Source organism: Coffea eugenioides, chromosome 11, assembly GCF_003713205.1.
Source record: "Coffea eugenioides isolate CCC68of chromosome 11, Ceug_1.0, whole genome shotgun sequence".
Lineage (NCBI taxonomy): Eukaryota > Viridiplantae > Streptophyta > Magnoliopsida > Gentianales > Rubiaceae > Coffea > Coffea eugenioides.
The window spans coordinates 30,100,598-30,114,764 of NC_040045.1; the positions used below are offsets into that span (position 1 = coordinate 30,100,598).

At 34.0% G+C, this 14,167-nt stretch overlaps 1 protein-coding gene across 1 annotated transcript; it reads left to right on the plus strand.

Moving 5' to 3' along the window:
• Positions 1 to 1,247: 1,247 nt before the first annotated feature.
• LOC113753607 lies at positions 1,248 to 7,494 on the plus strand. The gene is made up of 3 exons (XM_027297801.1): positions 1,248 to 1,462; positions 6,779 to 6,868; positions 7,013 to 7,494. Exons 1-3 carry the CDS (start codon positions 1,261 to 1,263, stop codon positions 7,126 to 7,128), a joined length of 408 nt encoding a protein of 135 aa, XP_027153602.1. The 5' UTR covers positions 1,248 to 1,260; the 3' UTR covers positions 7,129 to 7,494.
• The last annotated feature ends 6,673 nt before the right edge of the window (positions 7,495 to 14,167 follow it).

The window sequence follows — 14,167 nt, forward strand, 5'->3', positions numbered from 1 at the left end:
ACCAATTATACCAAAGGGAAGAAGTATATGAGACATTAGTGGCATGAATAAATGCAGTAAAAATAAAAAAGTTTAATTAGAATTGCTAGTACCAATTTAAGACAATTTTGTTGTAATTCGCATCTTGTTTTATCCTAATACCCTCGATATCACTATTGAAAATTTAAGCAACTAAAATGATTAAAATTTCAAACATTAGGGTCCAAAAGTACAAAGTCAAAATTGTTAAATAACAGTAATTAAATTTTTACCGTTAGTCATTGTTGAGTTTTCGCCATTGTTGAATGTACCTACTACCAAAAACTTTGAGAACCAAATTTATTTTGATCAAAACATTAGAGATTATTTCAGTGCGTATGTTAAAAATTGGAGACTACAACTACAACTCTCCATTTTTCCAGAAGAAAAATCAACACCTTTTTTTGGTTTTTTATTTGTGCACACATGCGATTTTTTTCACCTTTGATATCACAAAATGATCCAAACCGACTGACATCAGTTAATAGATTCAATTATTAAAATGACTTTGTGAATTGTGAGGGTGGTAATATGTAGAAAAAATTTGTTTGGTAGAATTTGGGTAATAGGAGGGTGCGTTTGATAAAATTAAAGTTTGAAAATTGAAGTTTAAAATTTGAATTCCATTAAGTTAAGTTGTTGAATTGTGAAGTATTAAGCACTGTTTTAACTCAATTCAACATTTAAAGTTAATGGATTCAGATATTAACATATTTAAACGCATTTGATAACAAAAAATTACACATCTGAATTAATTAAATGACACTGAATATTTTAGCCAAAATTTGCTTCAAAAAATAAAATGACACCGATTTTTAGCCAAAACTTGTTCCAAAAAATAAGTGATAAGTTATTCATTTATTACTTAATGTGATATACACTCAGATGTATCACATTTAATACTTAACAATTTAATAACTTAATGGATTCAAACTTCATATTTAATATTTTATTTTGAGAGCAAGTTTCGCCTAAGAAATTCAATGTCACTTAATTAATTTAGACATTCTATTTTTTATTATCAATGCGTCTGAAGACATTCAAATCTAAATCCATTAAGTTTAAATACTGAATTGGGATATCAAAGAGGGTCTAAAACATTTAGAATAAATCACATTTTATTAGTAAAGTGGAAGAACTAGGGTAAAAAAACACATTTGCCATACAAAAGAGGGGGCGAAATATAAATATAAATCTCATCTGCCAAACAAATTGCAATCCATTAACTCAATAATACTGGAAATGAAACATGGGACAGCAAAAACAGAAGAAAGAGCAAAAGTATTGGAAAAAGAAGCAATGAAAGTGGGACTGAAAACCAAGGAGGAGCTGAAGCCCTGGGAGCAACACTCTGCTGTCATCACCATTCCTCGTTTTGACTACAACGCCCCTTCTTCTCTCCTCAGTCTTTCCCACTCCGGATTCCTCGTCACCTGTCCCATCAGTAAGGCCTCTCATCCCATCTCTTCTGTCCAGAAAGTTATGTTCTTTTTTTTTTGTTATTTTTGTACTTTATTGGCATTTATTTATGTAATTTGCATCTGGGTTTTTGAAAATTTTCAATTTGATTGTTTGGGATAGTCTGGGCAGTGTGGTGATTGATAAAAATACTTCCTTTGTTATGTAGAGAGGGAGAAGAGTGCAACAAAAGAAGCCATGTCAATTCTTGAAAAAGTAATGAATTCTGCTGGTTTTGTCTCTTGTCAGTTCTCTGGAATGATTTCAAAATAAGGAAATTTTAGATATAAAGAAAATTCATGCTGACTTGCGAATGAGGACGGTTAAATTGGTTTAGTGAACTTGGTTTTATGGGATTCTTAAATTCTAGGCAAGGTTGGGAACTTGAGGTATTTGTAAGTGAACAAGGGTATAGCGGACTTGAATTACTGGTATAATGTGTTTGCTGCTGTAATTGTTTTGGTTTAAGATGAAGAGTAGCATTGTTATGGAATTGGTTTCTAATGAAAGAGATGTTTGAATGATTAAGCATAAGTAAACAGCGAATGGGATGGCGACTAATTGATAAAACTGATGAGGTTTGGAGAACTGGGTGAGCTATGCAGAAGATAGGCACAGGCATGTTGTGTTGTTCAAATGCATTAGGTATTAAGGGGGGAAAAACAAACAAACCAAAGTTGTTTACCGTTTTAAACATGATAAATTTTTGGAAATGAAGAGTAATGCTAATGGTCTTCATTTGCGAGAATAATGGCAAAATTATGCACGCAACACTATTTGCATCTGTTGAACTTAGTCTAGGAAAAACGTTTATGATTTTTGGGTTCTAAACTTGATTAAGATTTCCGTTTGCAGACAAAGAGAAGGATAAGATGTCAATTATCCTGCCAGTAGGTTATTAACATATGAGTCTAGTAGCTGGTTTCAAATTTTTTTGCATATGATCTTCCTCTTCATCCATTTATTTGTAGCCAGTGCAGTTTTAGGTCACATATTAGTATGGTTTAGTCCTTGTTTACAAGTCGTATTCAACTTTTTTTGCTTACACTCTTTCATTTGTTACTTGGTTCAATTGAGTGACTGCTTAATTCTGCTGTGCCTTCTTGAGTAAATGACAAGATTCGACATCCAAAATGCATCACTGGTTAAATTCTTTATCACTCACAGCTTTCCAGTATATATATATATATATATATATATATGAGTTACCAATTTCCTTGAATTTGAAGAGGGTTATGGATACATAGTAACCTTAGCTTAAGCTTGAGCACATAACTCATACAGGTTAGGCACAAATTCACCTTACTAATACTGAACCTTTGCATTGTTTTCTTTGAAAATAAATCAGAAACAATAGATCAAAGATATGCAATATTTTCTGCCATAAGAAAAAAATTTTAAATATAAAAGCAATTTAATAAGTGTATCGTTCTATTTCTCTAAAGAATGACAGGGTCTTAAGCGATCATATTTCTGGAAGGAGAAGACCATTAGTCCGATTTTGTTAGGCATTTGAGACCTCAGATATTATATGCATGAAATATATAGCTGATTGTCAATCATCTATTTTGAGTTCTCAAGAAATAGATATACAAGCTTCAGTTTGCTCTTAACATTAAAAAGGCATTCTTCATTGGAGCAGCTTTAGATAATTGTCTTTCACTCATACATAAAGGGACTTGTATAGGCATGAGATGTTGCACTCTTCTAGGGCCCAAATAATAAGTGGAAAATTTAGAATTAGCTTAAAATCTTGTGGCAGACAACTTGTTTGGAATTGTTTTTGGATATATTTACACCAGAAGCCAAGTGTTGCCGAGGCTCATCCCTATGTGAAAGAAATGAATGACTTTCAGTTATATTTGAAGTCCTCTCCAAAGCTTGTATCATTTTTATTTCTTGGAACTCTCTTGTTGCAAAGGGAAGACAAATAATGAACCAACTTGGAGAATGGGGAGGTGTGCATCTGGTGCTTGCAAGATTCTATTCTTTTGACTTCACTGAGTTTTTATAAAAGCTGTGTGTGCTGAATGTTTTCGTAGGGCTTCAAACTGATGTTGATATATTGATACATTATGTGTTCCATTCTTTTTTTATGAATGCCATCAATATTCACGACTGATGCAACCAATGAAGAGTTTAAGAGAAGAGTAAATTTTAATATTCTTGGGAACTTGGCTGAAGATCCAATTTACCCACTTTGAAGAATGGGTAATCTTTTTAGGATCTCGAGTATTTATTAAAAATTTAAATTCTACATATTTCAGTAGACTTAAAATTTATGGTGCTTTAGTAGCTTAAGGGTATTTTACGTGTTATGGGTATTGGGTAAACTGACAGTGAAGGACACTTCGGCCGTTGTTTGAGACCATAGGCTTATTCATTGAGTTTGATGGAAGGGCTTTTAATTGAAAGGGCAAAAAACCTCAGCGGCCACTAAACTATTTGTCAGATCATGTTTTGGCCATCAAACTATTTTTCGTCAATAATTGACCACTAAACAACTTAATCAGTAAATCCGTGACCATTTAGTCGATAATTGCTCTTAATCTGTGAAATTAGCAGTACACGTGGCAAAATACGAGGGTAATTTTATCTAACAACTATGCGACCGTATTCTCCTTTTTAATTTCTTTCCTCAAACAATCACCGAATGGAAAATTATATGGAGGAAAAAATAGGGACTCAATTGGGAGCCCCAAATCTTCAGCCACAAATCCAAGAAGCCGAAGAAGAAGACAAGAATGTCGAGGCGCTCTGCTAAACCTAGATGCTTCTGCAAATTAACAGCAACGATGAAGACCTCATGGACAAATTGGAACCCAGCAAGACGATATGTGGTCTGCCCAGGAGAGGTAAGATTTTTTCTGGAAATGATGCCTTTACCAGAAGAAGAGTGAGCTCTGAAAGCCATCTTGCGGAGAAGCTCCCAGCCTTCGTCTGGGTTAAGAAATCTCATCCGGTGAATGAATCCTTTGTCGTCGGCTAATGAAGAAGCAATCTTGTCTGCAACTCCGACATCCCGAGTGGTGAGCAGCACTTTGCTGGCGGTTGGTTCTTGAGACAAAAGTGCAATGCGGAGGCATTCCCAAGCATCGGCAGAGCAGGCATCATCCAAAACAATCAAGAATCTCTTGGACTGCAGGAACTGGTAAAGCTTCTGAGCCAAGTCCAAATCTGAAAATGGGGCCATATCATCCTTGGCTCGGCAGACATGTTGCAGCAGCAAATCTTCCAAAAATTTTCTGGTGCGGAAGTCCTTCCCCACCATAGCCCAAGCAAAGCAATCAAAATGGCGGCCACTTAAAACCTCCCATCTTGCTTTACTGTCTAATCCACTAAAAATTACCCGGCACTTTTGCCACGTGTACTGCTAATTTCACATATTAAGAGCAATTATCGACTAAATGGTCATGGATTTACTGATTAAGTTGTTTAGTGGTCAATTACTGACGAAAAATAGTTTAATGGCCAAAACATGATCTGACAAATAGTTTAGTGGCCGCTGAGGTTCTTTGCCCTAATTGAAATGTTGGGATTCGTCACCTCAACTTCCTGTCATAAGATATTCTGGTCCCCAGGGCTGTGCTGAAGCCCGGTACATATTGCATGTGCTATTGTACACATAACCAGGTTTGTTAGGCCATCCATGAAGGAGTTATTTAAGTTATTCATTGGTGAATTTTTTATGCATCTTGTCTTGGAAGTGATGTCCTAAACCTTTGTGTCATATGTGGCTTTCTTCCTGACTTTTTACTCTCATCTTCCATTGCATGTGGTTATTTTCTTTTCCTGTCCTTGAATATACACCAATGAGATATTAAGAGTTGAACCTATCTTCCCCACTGTCAAATAACATTCAGTGTTAAAAGCTTGTGTTCAAATTTTGTATGAATGAGTTTGCTGCTTTTAAGACTATTAGTTAAAAGAGTCCAGGACATTTTTACTGATCAGCAGGCTGTATACGTCAGAAGCTATTTTAGTGTACTTCTAATGGATTTCAAAAGCTGGTGAAGTGCTTTGATATCTGGGCATGGGTCTTAAGCTTGAAGCATGCTCTGTGTTGTTGGAATAGTGAGTTGCTGAATTTGTGCACTAAATAGGGCTCTAGGATACAATTGGTGCAGAAAATTAGAACAGGAGTAGGGAGGAAGAAATTTAGAAACCATTGCGTCCATGGGGATACTATTTTGTACCAGTTCTCCTTTTCAAACAGCCAACATAGAGATCTGATACATCACTCCTACAGTGGACAACCTTGCATATTCTCCAAATCTCATGTTATTTTCATATGCATCAATAACTATCTGTATTCTTCTACTTCCATCAGTTGCAAGTATAAAAGACTTTTATATCCTGATTGCTGATTGAAACCTGAAGAATTCCATGACAACAGAAATATTTGCGACCAATCGAACTATTGACTTTTAAAGATGAGAATCCCTCTGAATCCTCCTATGGAGACAAGAGAATTATGTGTCAAATATAGATAATCTTTTCTTGCTGGCTATGCTATGTAAACGGTTTTCTCATGGAAACTGTTTTCTTGCTGGTGGCGATCTATTGTCATTCCTTACTTTTTCTTTTCATTAATTTTTTACAAAATTTGATTGACTTTTAGCACTTTTGACCTTAGATGAATGCTTCTTGGTACAACTTTTTTGCTAACCAGGTTCTATCTTGATAGCTGTGTTAGTTTATGAAATCTTGGTTAAAAGAGTGACAATTAGCACAAGGATAATCAGAAATTGATTGCACAACAGATGGTCTAGGGGCAGAATACTCGAGTTTGGGAGCAATTCTGAATAATTGTTTGATATGATTATTAGCAGAGAAATTGCAGTTTAATGAAATGTAATTCTTGAAGACAATAGCCTATGGCTTTTATATACTTATGCTATTGAACTTGTGCAGAATCAGCATGCATGATATTTCTTCACCATCTTTTCTTTTTCAGATCATTTTCTTTTTCATAGATGATCTGATTGATTCATCCAATTTCATATATCTGAACTTCTCAATGGGAAACCTGCTTGCATCTAACGGGTGTAAAGTGTAGAAATCAGCTTGGTGTCTTGTTACCTGTAATTGCAGTACATTTTCTTACATACCTTGTTGTGTATGTAAAATGAAATAAGTTAATTCAAGTCGTGTTTGTGTTCTGTGAGATGTTGACCAGTTGTCGTGTTTGTGTTCTGTGAGATGTTGACCAGTTGTACAATTAAATATGCTTTGCAATATGTCAGATCTTTGAGTATTCTAAATGCTGAAGGTTCTGAATGTTTGGATGTGAATATGTCAGCTAAGAAGAGGAGAACATCTGTAAGTACAGAGGAGGAACTTGGCAACAGTTTGGAGAGGAAAGATGCAGCCAATGACTTTGGAGAACCTGGTAATAGTTTAAGTATTGTATTTTAGTTTATACATATGCTCGTACAGATAATGCAAATTAACGTATGCATGAAAAAATAAGAACAAGTTTATTAAAACAACTAGAGCCAGAATCTAATGGAAGAATCTGAACTTCTTTGGTCAGTGGCTGTTTGGCTTCTTTACCTTTTGGTTCTGAGCAAATTTTGCACCATGGCATGTCCTGCTTGGCATGGTTATATTTTTCATGGCAATATTGAGTGCTGTGACCGGCTTGATTGAGAAATACATCTTCACGGGCTTAAGAAGAGGGCAAGAAGCATTGATAGTTAACTTCAGTGGCCTGCTCATCCTCCTCTTTGGAGTAGCTATTGGCTTCACTGTTCTTCTTCCAAGAAGTTATTAAAGAAGTAGTCATTGGAAAATCTTGTAATGTTTGGTTATATTTATATATAGTTTGGCCCAATATTGCAGCTAGACTAAACATTTTGTTAGAGTAATGATTCCCATGTTTGTTACAAGTGCTCCGAGTATTTGAATAGTTTATTTGGTCAAATAGTTCTTTTAAAACCTGCATTTTATGCATGAGATTTGTGACATTGGCATATGAACTTTTTTGGGACTATTGGAGCTAGAAAATGGCCATAATTTGTGTGTACTAGTATTAAAAAGGGGCTCAGTTTTGGACTGAACGAAAACTCTCAGTGCAGGTTTGAACAACAAAATCTTGCCCCCTTCAATCTGCAATTTGGCTATGTCAAATCAGTAAACTGTCAAGTTAATTCTGAAAATTTCTTAAGCTCTATAAAAATGCTGGTATACAATAATCAGTTTATTTACTGGTCAAGGAATACTGAGCATTACGACCTGATTTACAATATTTTCTTTTCCTGAATCTGGGTAGAGTTCTAAGAAATCACACTCCTCTCTTTGAATTCGGCCTAGTATACTATATAGTTCGTGGGTCATGTCAAGCACCAAAACAATGCCTAGAAACATATAATCTTCTGCAAGTAGTTGAATGAGAGTTTTGATCTTGCATCGCATATCCTGTTTGCATTATCATCCTTAATCACATAAAACCATCATAATTGAGGAAAATTTGAACTGTTGATTGAAGAGCAAAGAATTGCGTCTGCAGGCTATCACCAAACAGCCAGGAGACCCTGCCACAAATTCCACAATCAATAACATTGCCAGAAAGACATCTTTCCACTCACAGAATTTCTAATCTACATAGGACTTCAAATCCATATGTGAGTCCACAGGTTCTATAAAAGCTTGATCATTTAATTAAACTGTAACAATACAAAATTGCATTAGACTGATCCCATAGAATTATCCCTGCCAAGAATTGCAAAATTAGAAAGTAATCAGCATCACTTTGCTCTAAACATCCGTTCTGACTAAAATGGTGCTGCAAATCTACCTATAGCACACGAATTTGGGAAAGAAATTCAAGAGATGAAAGCCACTCTACAGTCAAATTTCGACCATACCAAATGGTACAACTTGTGTCTGAAATATCAGTAGCATAACCTTTTTTGGTATCATATTTTGCGGATATAACCTAAACATGTATGAAAGATCAGCATGAGATAAAACAAAGTTCATTACCTTTGCAACAGCAAGTGAGCTTAAGAACATATTACAACACAATTCAAGTGACTCAATGAACAGAAGAGAACCAGCTTAAAAGTTCTTGTCAATTTCCAATGCCAAACGTACTAGTGCATGTTGATTACTCACAGTAAACCAGTTCATTGGCAGCTCTAACACACAACAATTTATGTGAACAAGTATACAAACTCTGAAAAAGTAAAGTGCGGTTGCAAAACAAAGCAAAGTAAAAGAATGAAAGAAATGTGATTGGATCATAACCCGGGATAGATGCTAAAATCCAGATCAACTATGAAATGAAGACCAGAAATTCAGCACTACCAAGAAGAATGAAACAAAAAAACTCGCATTCACCAACCTTTCATATATAAATCTGCACAGAAGGATTTTGAGAACGTACGCTAAGAGCTGCCTTCTAAAACATAAAAAAAATCCCTCCTCCTTCATCCGGACTTGGGACCGGCTGTGTGATGTATTGTGTCAACACAGGTGGAGTTAAAAAACTTCATGTCTCTAGTGCCAAGCATGATAAGTCATCTCTTCACGATCATAGATAAGTCACCTTGGACAATGAGTACCCCCTATGCCATTGAATGCGAGGAAAAATTGACGAATACTCCCACTCAAAAACATGTAGAGCAGGCTGTATCAAATAGCAATAATTGGTTAATTCCCAGTCTTCAGCATGTGTGAGGGATGAAATGTAATTTTACGTCTTTTGTAAAATAATTTTAATCGTTGAAATCGTTACTCACATTTTTGTAAAATGATTTTTTCCGTCTCTCATTCTAAAAAAGTAATTTTACGTCTTTTATAAATTTATATCAGTTAAATTTTGTCCCTACCTAAGTTTCCAACTAATTTTTGTTTGTAATTCACCACGTGCCCTGCACGTGATCATGTTTGAGGGAAAAAATTGTCAAATCATATTTCACATAATCTGATTGATAGTCCTTCACATTTAATAAAATGAATTTTTTTCAACCCTTACATTTCACAAAATCACTAAGAAAAATCATCGATGACAATTAAAATGTAGCAATAATTGTTAGGAGGATTAAAAAGTAGAAGCCATGAGGACACCTTACTCAATCAAACAATAGTTCGTGCAATGTCATTCCATCAATTTTGGTTTATCATCTTTTAATTCCGTGAAATTTGCTTTTTTTTACTTGTAATGTTATTATTTATTCATTATACTTTGATTTCATAAATCAAAATAGCTAATTTTAGTTGATCATAATTCAGACAAATTTGGAGCACGTGTACTTTCTAAATAAGAATAAATATCCTGTTATGCTTAGAATGACATAGATGAAAATTTTGGTTTGCTAAGTTGGGAAAAAAAAGGTATCTCTCATAGACAATCTAACAATACATTCCTGAGTAATTTAGAATTCCATTTTGTGTTGTTCCAATTAATTGTCTCTAAAAATTATAGCTATGAGGAGGCTAAATAAAACCAGCGGCAGAGGAGAAATTTGGCATGGAATGACAATCTTGAGATCGTCGTGAGAATGGCAATCAAATTGTGATAGTAAATTTGCACAAAACAAATAACTTTTATTAGTTATTGTAACTTGCTATTTAAATATTAAATCTTATTAGATTTTTCAGCAAAATTTACCATTTTTTCCCAAAACTTAACATTTTTTTTATATAAAACATATGATTTCTCAAGAAAAACTTATGACTTTATTAACAAATCTTACCACTTTTTTAGTAAAATTTCGTATATCATTAACAAAAGCCTTTCTATTTTTTGAACAAAACTTCCCTTTTTTTTTGACAAAACTTGCTACTTTTTCAAACAAAATTTATGACTTTGCTAATAAATTTTAACATTTTTTCATGTACAATATGCTAGTAAAGATCTAAATAATTATAAGATTGATTACTACTGCCAAATGGGAATTGGCTGGAGACTTGAATAGAACTGAATAAGGGAGAGCTGTAGTACAGATGAATAAGTACCAAGAAGATGCCCAATTGGATGTTATTTGGCACCGGATATTTGATAAAGCTACCCCAGATGGGTGGTTCATTTAAATGTTAGTAGAAATTGCTGATAAAGACGACTACCTAAAAGTCTTCATGGAAAATTGACCGCCTACACCTGGACACAAAATATTGGACAGAGGATCCCGGCTCCTGCTCTCGAGCGATGTGTATATTTTGTTTTTCATCAGAATTATCAGTATGAACCAGTCCATCGACGACTTGGGATAGGGATCGTTGTCAGGTTAACCGTCTTGAACGATTTTTGTTAATGTATTGAATAATAAGTTAGGTCGTCAATGAAAGTCGCCATACGCCGTGGGAAAATCTGTATGTTTTGTGGGAAAAAAAAAATCCTTGGAGACATATTCGAGATTCAATTAATGGAAATGTTCACTCGCTATCAGTTGGTTGATTTACTGATTTATGCTACCGTAGAACTTCCACCCTCTTTTTTGTAATTCAAATTAATATAAAATGTTTGATAGAAAATCACCAAACCAATTGAAAATTTGTCAAATGGGAATAACAAATGTTTTGGGGTTTGGACAATTTTCGTCTTTAAAGTTTCCCTGAAGGCATATTTAGTCCTACCAATTTCTAAATTTTCACCAGTTCTGTATATTGATAACAAATCAAATAATTTGGCACCAAAAAAAGAGTTTGTCGAATAATGAATTAAGTCTTGTACACTATTAATGTAAATATTTTTTAAAGAAAGATGACAAAAAAGTAGTAAATATATGGGGTATAATATGAGTATTTACTAACTATTCTTAAAAGAGGGAAAGAAAAGAAAAAAAATTAGAAAAACTTATTGGAAAAATTGAAAATATATCGAAGGTAATCAATATAGAGGTGCATGTAAAAACCATAGTATGGAAAGAGATGTGATTTTTTTTTAGCATCTCCATATGTTTTTTATTTTTGTCTGTCAACATGTGCCTTTGTATTATGATAGTAGTAATACGGATGGAATTGTGAGCGATGGCCCCAGTGGTAGAAAGAAAGGAGTACTAGAGAATTTTCTATGACATTTATTTTCCCTCAGGGCTCTGGTTGTTACCCTGTGATAGTGGTAATAGAGGCAACCTTGGTGGTGGTTGTGGAGGTAGAAAAATGGTAGTGTTCGTGAATTTTGGTGGCAGAGAGAATAATATAAGACAACTTTAAAAAAAAAAAGAATGGTAATTTAGAATTTTTATGTGAACTTTGTGACCTTTCAAAGATTTTGTTACCAAAACAATAAATACAAGGGTGGTCCGTGTAATTGTTGAATTTAGAGGGCACTAGGTGAAATCTTCAGAAATCTTAGAAGAGGTTTCAAAAATTTTTCCCTTTTTTATGCACTTTATCCTTGTGACAAATAGAAATACAAGGTATTTACCACATATTTTTGTCGCTTTTAAGTTAGTTTATTTTATTTCTATAAAATTTTTTGAATCTATAATGTACAAATTTTGTGGCAATTTTGAGGAAATGGAGAATGAGTATTTAATGTGAGAGAATAATTAAATTCACAATGTGTTGCGTAAAAAAAAAAAAAAAAGGTCAGGTTGTGTTCCAAATTAAAGAATTGCATAATGTCTTTGATTTTACAAACTCTTATATTTGTATCAATCACTTAAACATATTGTGATTTAAACCCGTTTTTTATAGGTGAACTCTATTAAAATTACCTTTTACCTCCCAATTGAACATGGACAAAAAAAATACAAAAAAAAAAAAAATACTCAGTTGGGTTGGAAGTCATTGCTCATTAGGGAATGGCAGCAATTGACTTCACGTGATTTGCAGATAAACCACCAACAAATGATGCGGAAAATATTCTGGACTTCCAGGCCTATGAATTTTCGGCTACCGAAATCCGTCACTTGGCCCAAGCTCAACAATGCTCTACATAATCGTACTGTACAACACTCTAACTTCACGGGCCCTAAGCTCTGTGTCAAAACTCCTCAGGTAATCATTTTGTCCTTCTTTTTTTAAAAAAAAAAAAAAATTCTGTAGATAAATAGATAAAATGGTAACCCATGTAAATGTTGGATAACGGGCCTCACAAGTAGAAAATTCGTCTAGTTCATGCTAGTTTGTGTAATTATTAGAATCACTGGGAGAGACACACACTCTATGTGTGTGTATATTTTAGGAAAAAGTAAATAATGAAAAAGATATAAAATAACAAACTAGTTAGAGCAAAAGAATTGATAATAGAGTATTGGGATTTTTTTAATTGAAGTTAGCGGGAAGACTTGGATATATATAGTAGTAGTGGATAAGTACGGAACTTAGAAGTAGCAGTTATGCCAGCATGGATGGTATGGAGTATGAGATGGCAATATAATACTCCATTATGCAAGGAGAAAATTGGAATAACAAATAATGATAGAATTTTTTCAACACAAATCACAACTATTTGGCAAAAAACTCTTGAAAATACCTGCAAAACCTCTGATATTAAATTGCGCATAATTAGTAACATAATTTTAGAGTAATTACATTTTATCAAACAGTGATACAATCTTTGGTTACTAGAAGAAGGGAGAGGGATGGATTGGATGGTAAGAGGGAAGGGAGTACAAATAAGAGATCCTGGATTCAAGACTTTCTACTTACATTAAAATAAAAAATATAATAAAAATAAAATAAAGTAAGAAAATCTCTAGTTTGATCAAACAATGTTACAATGGCGCAACGCGTAATTTGTTATGATGGGAAGTTTTAAAGAAGTTGACGGTCGGTTTTTTTCTTCTCTACTTTTGTAAATTGAAAAGCGTATTTTAGGAAAGTCAAAGCAATATTTTGCTAATCTTATTTTGGTTTGTTTATGTAAGCATTAAAATATGAGAGCTAAGTGTGATTCTTGATGCCTATTGCTAACTTTTGCAATTATGTTATACCTCAAAAGGGTTAATTTCATAGAATAATACTTTCGTGTAAAATTCTATGGATCTTTGCACCTATTCAGTGTCATTGATTTGCAAAAAATGTGAGAAAGTCACTTCAAAGAGCATCTCTTGAGCTAGTTATGGCAAAAAATTCATCTATCAGAGTTGCCAGTCTAATCTCTTGGTTTTCCTGGACATCAACGACAAAGCTGCTTCTGGGAGATATGGACCTTAAGTTCTGTCCAATTCTTTCCTCTAGCCTTGATCAAAGCTACTCTTACCCAGGGTCAAAGACAACGGCGATGTTGAAGTTGAGAATTGTTAATATATAGTAAATTTTGAGGTAAATAGGGTCTTAAACTCTGCAATTTATACAAGGTATTGGGCAACCCCTTTTTTCTTTTAAATGCGTTTATGAGCATCAAAAACAAGTGGGTTGAAGATGGCAGTGAAATTGTGAAGACAATTTTGGTTAAAGATTGGGAGTCAAATTATGTTCTACTGAATTGTGAAATTTGAGAAATGAAAACAAATAAAGTGAATTCAAGATTGATTTCTGTATTGCTACATATTTTCCTGACAAATCGATAATCCAAAATATAAGAACTATTTTTCTGGAAATCATTTTGCTTTTTTTATTTTTTATTTTTTTGTAAGCGGGAGGACTTGAACCCGAGACCTCTCACTTACACTCCCTCCCCCGGAAATCATACAAAATACAGTAAAATTACAACTGCTTCTCAAATCACCTAGAAGAAATTGCTCATCCTGAGAGCCAAACAACAGCAGCAGCAAGCACTTGAATGATTGTGGGT

Coding starts and splice junctions, on each gene's coding strand:
- LOC113753607 (XM_027297801.1), top strand. CDS start 1,261: ATGAAACATGGGACAGCAAAAACAGAAGAAAGAGCAAAAGTATTGGAA. Junction 1,463..6,778: donor CCTCGTCACCTGTCCCATCA/GTAAGGCCTCTC, acceptor TGAATATGTCAG/CTAAGAAGAGGAGAACATCT. Junction 6,869..7,012: donor CAATGACTTTGGAGAACCTG/GTAATAGTTTAA, acceptor TTCTTTGGTCAG/TGGCTGTTTGGCTTCTTTAC.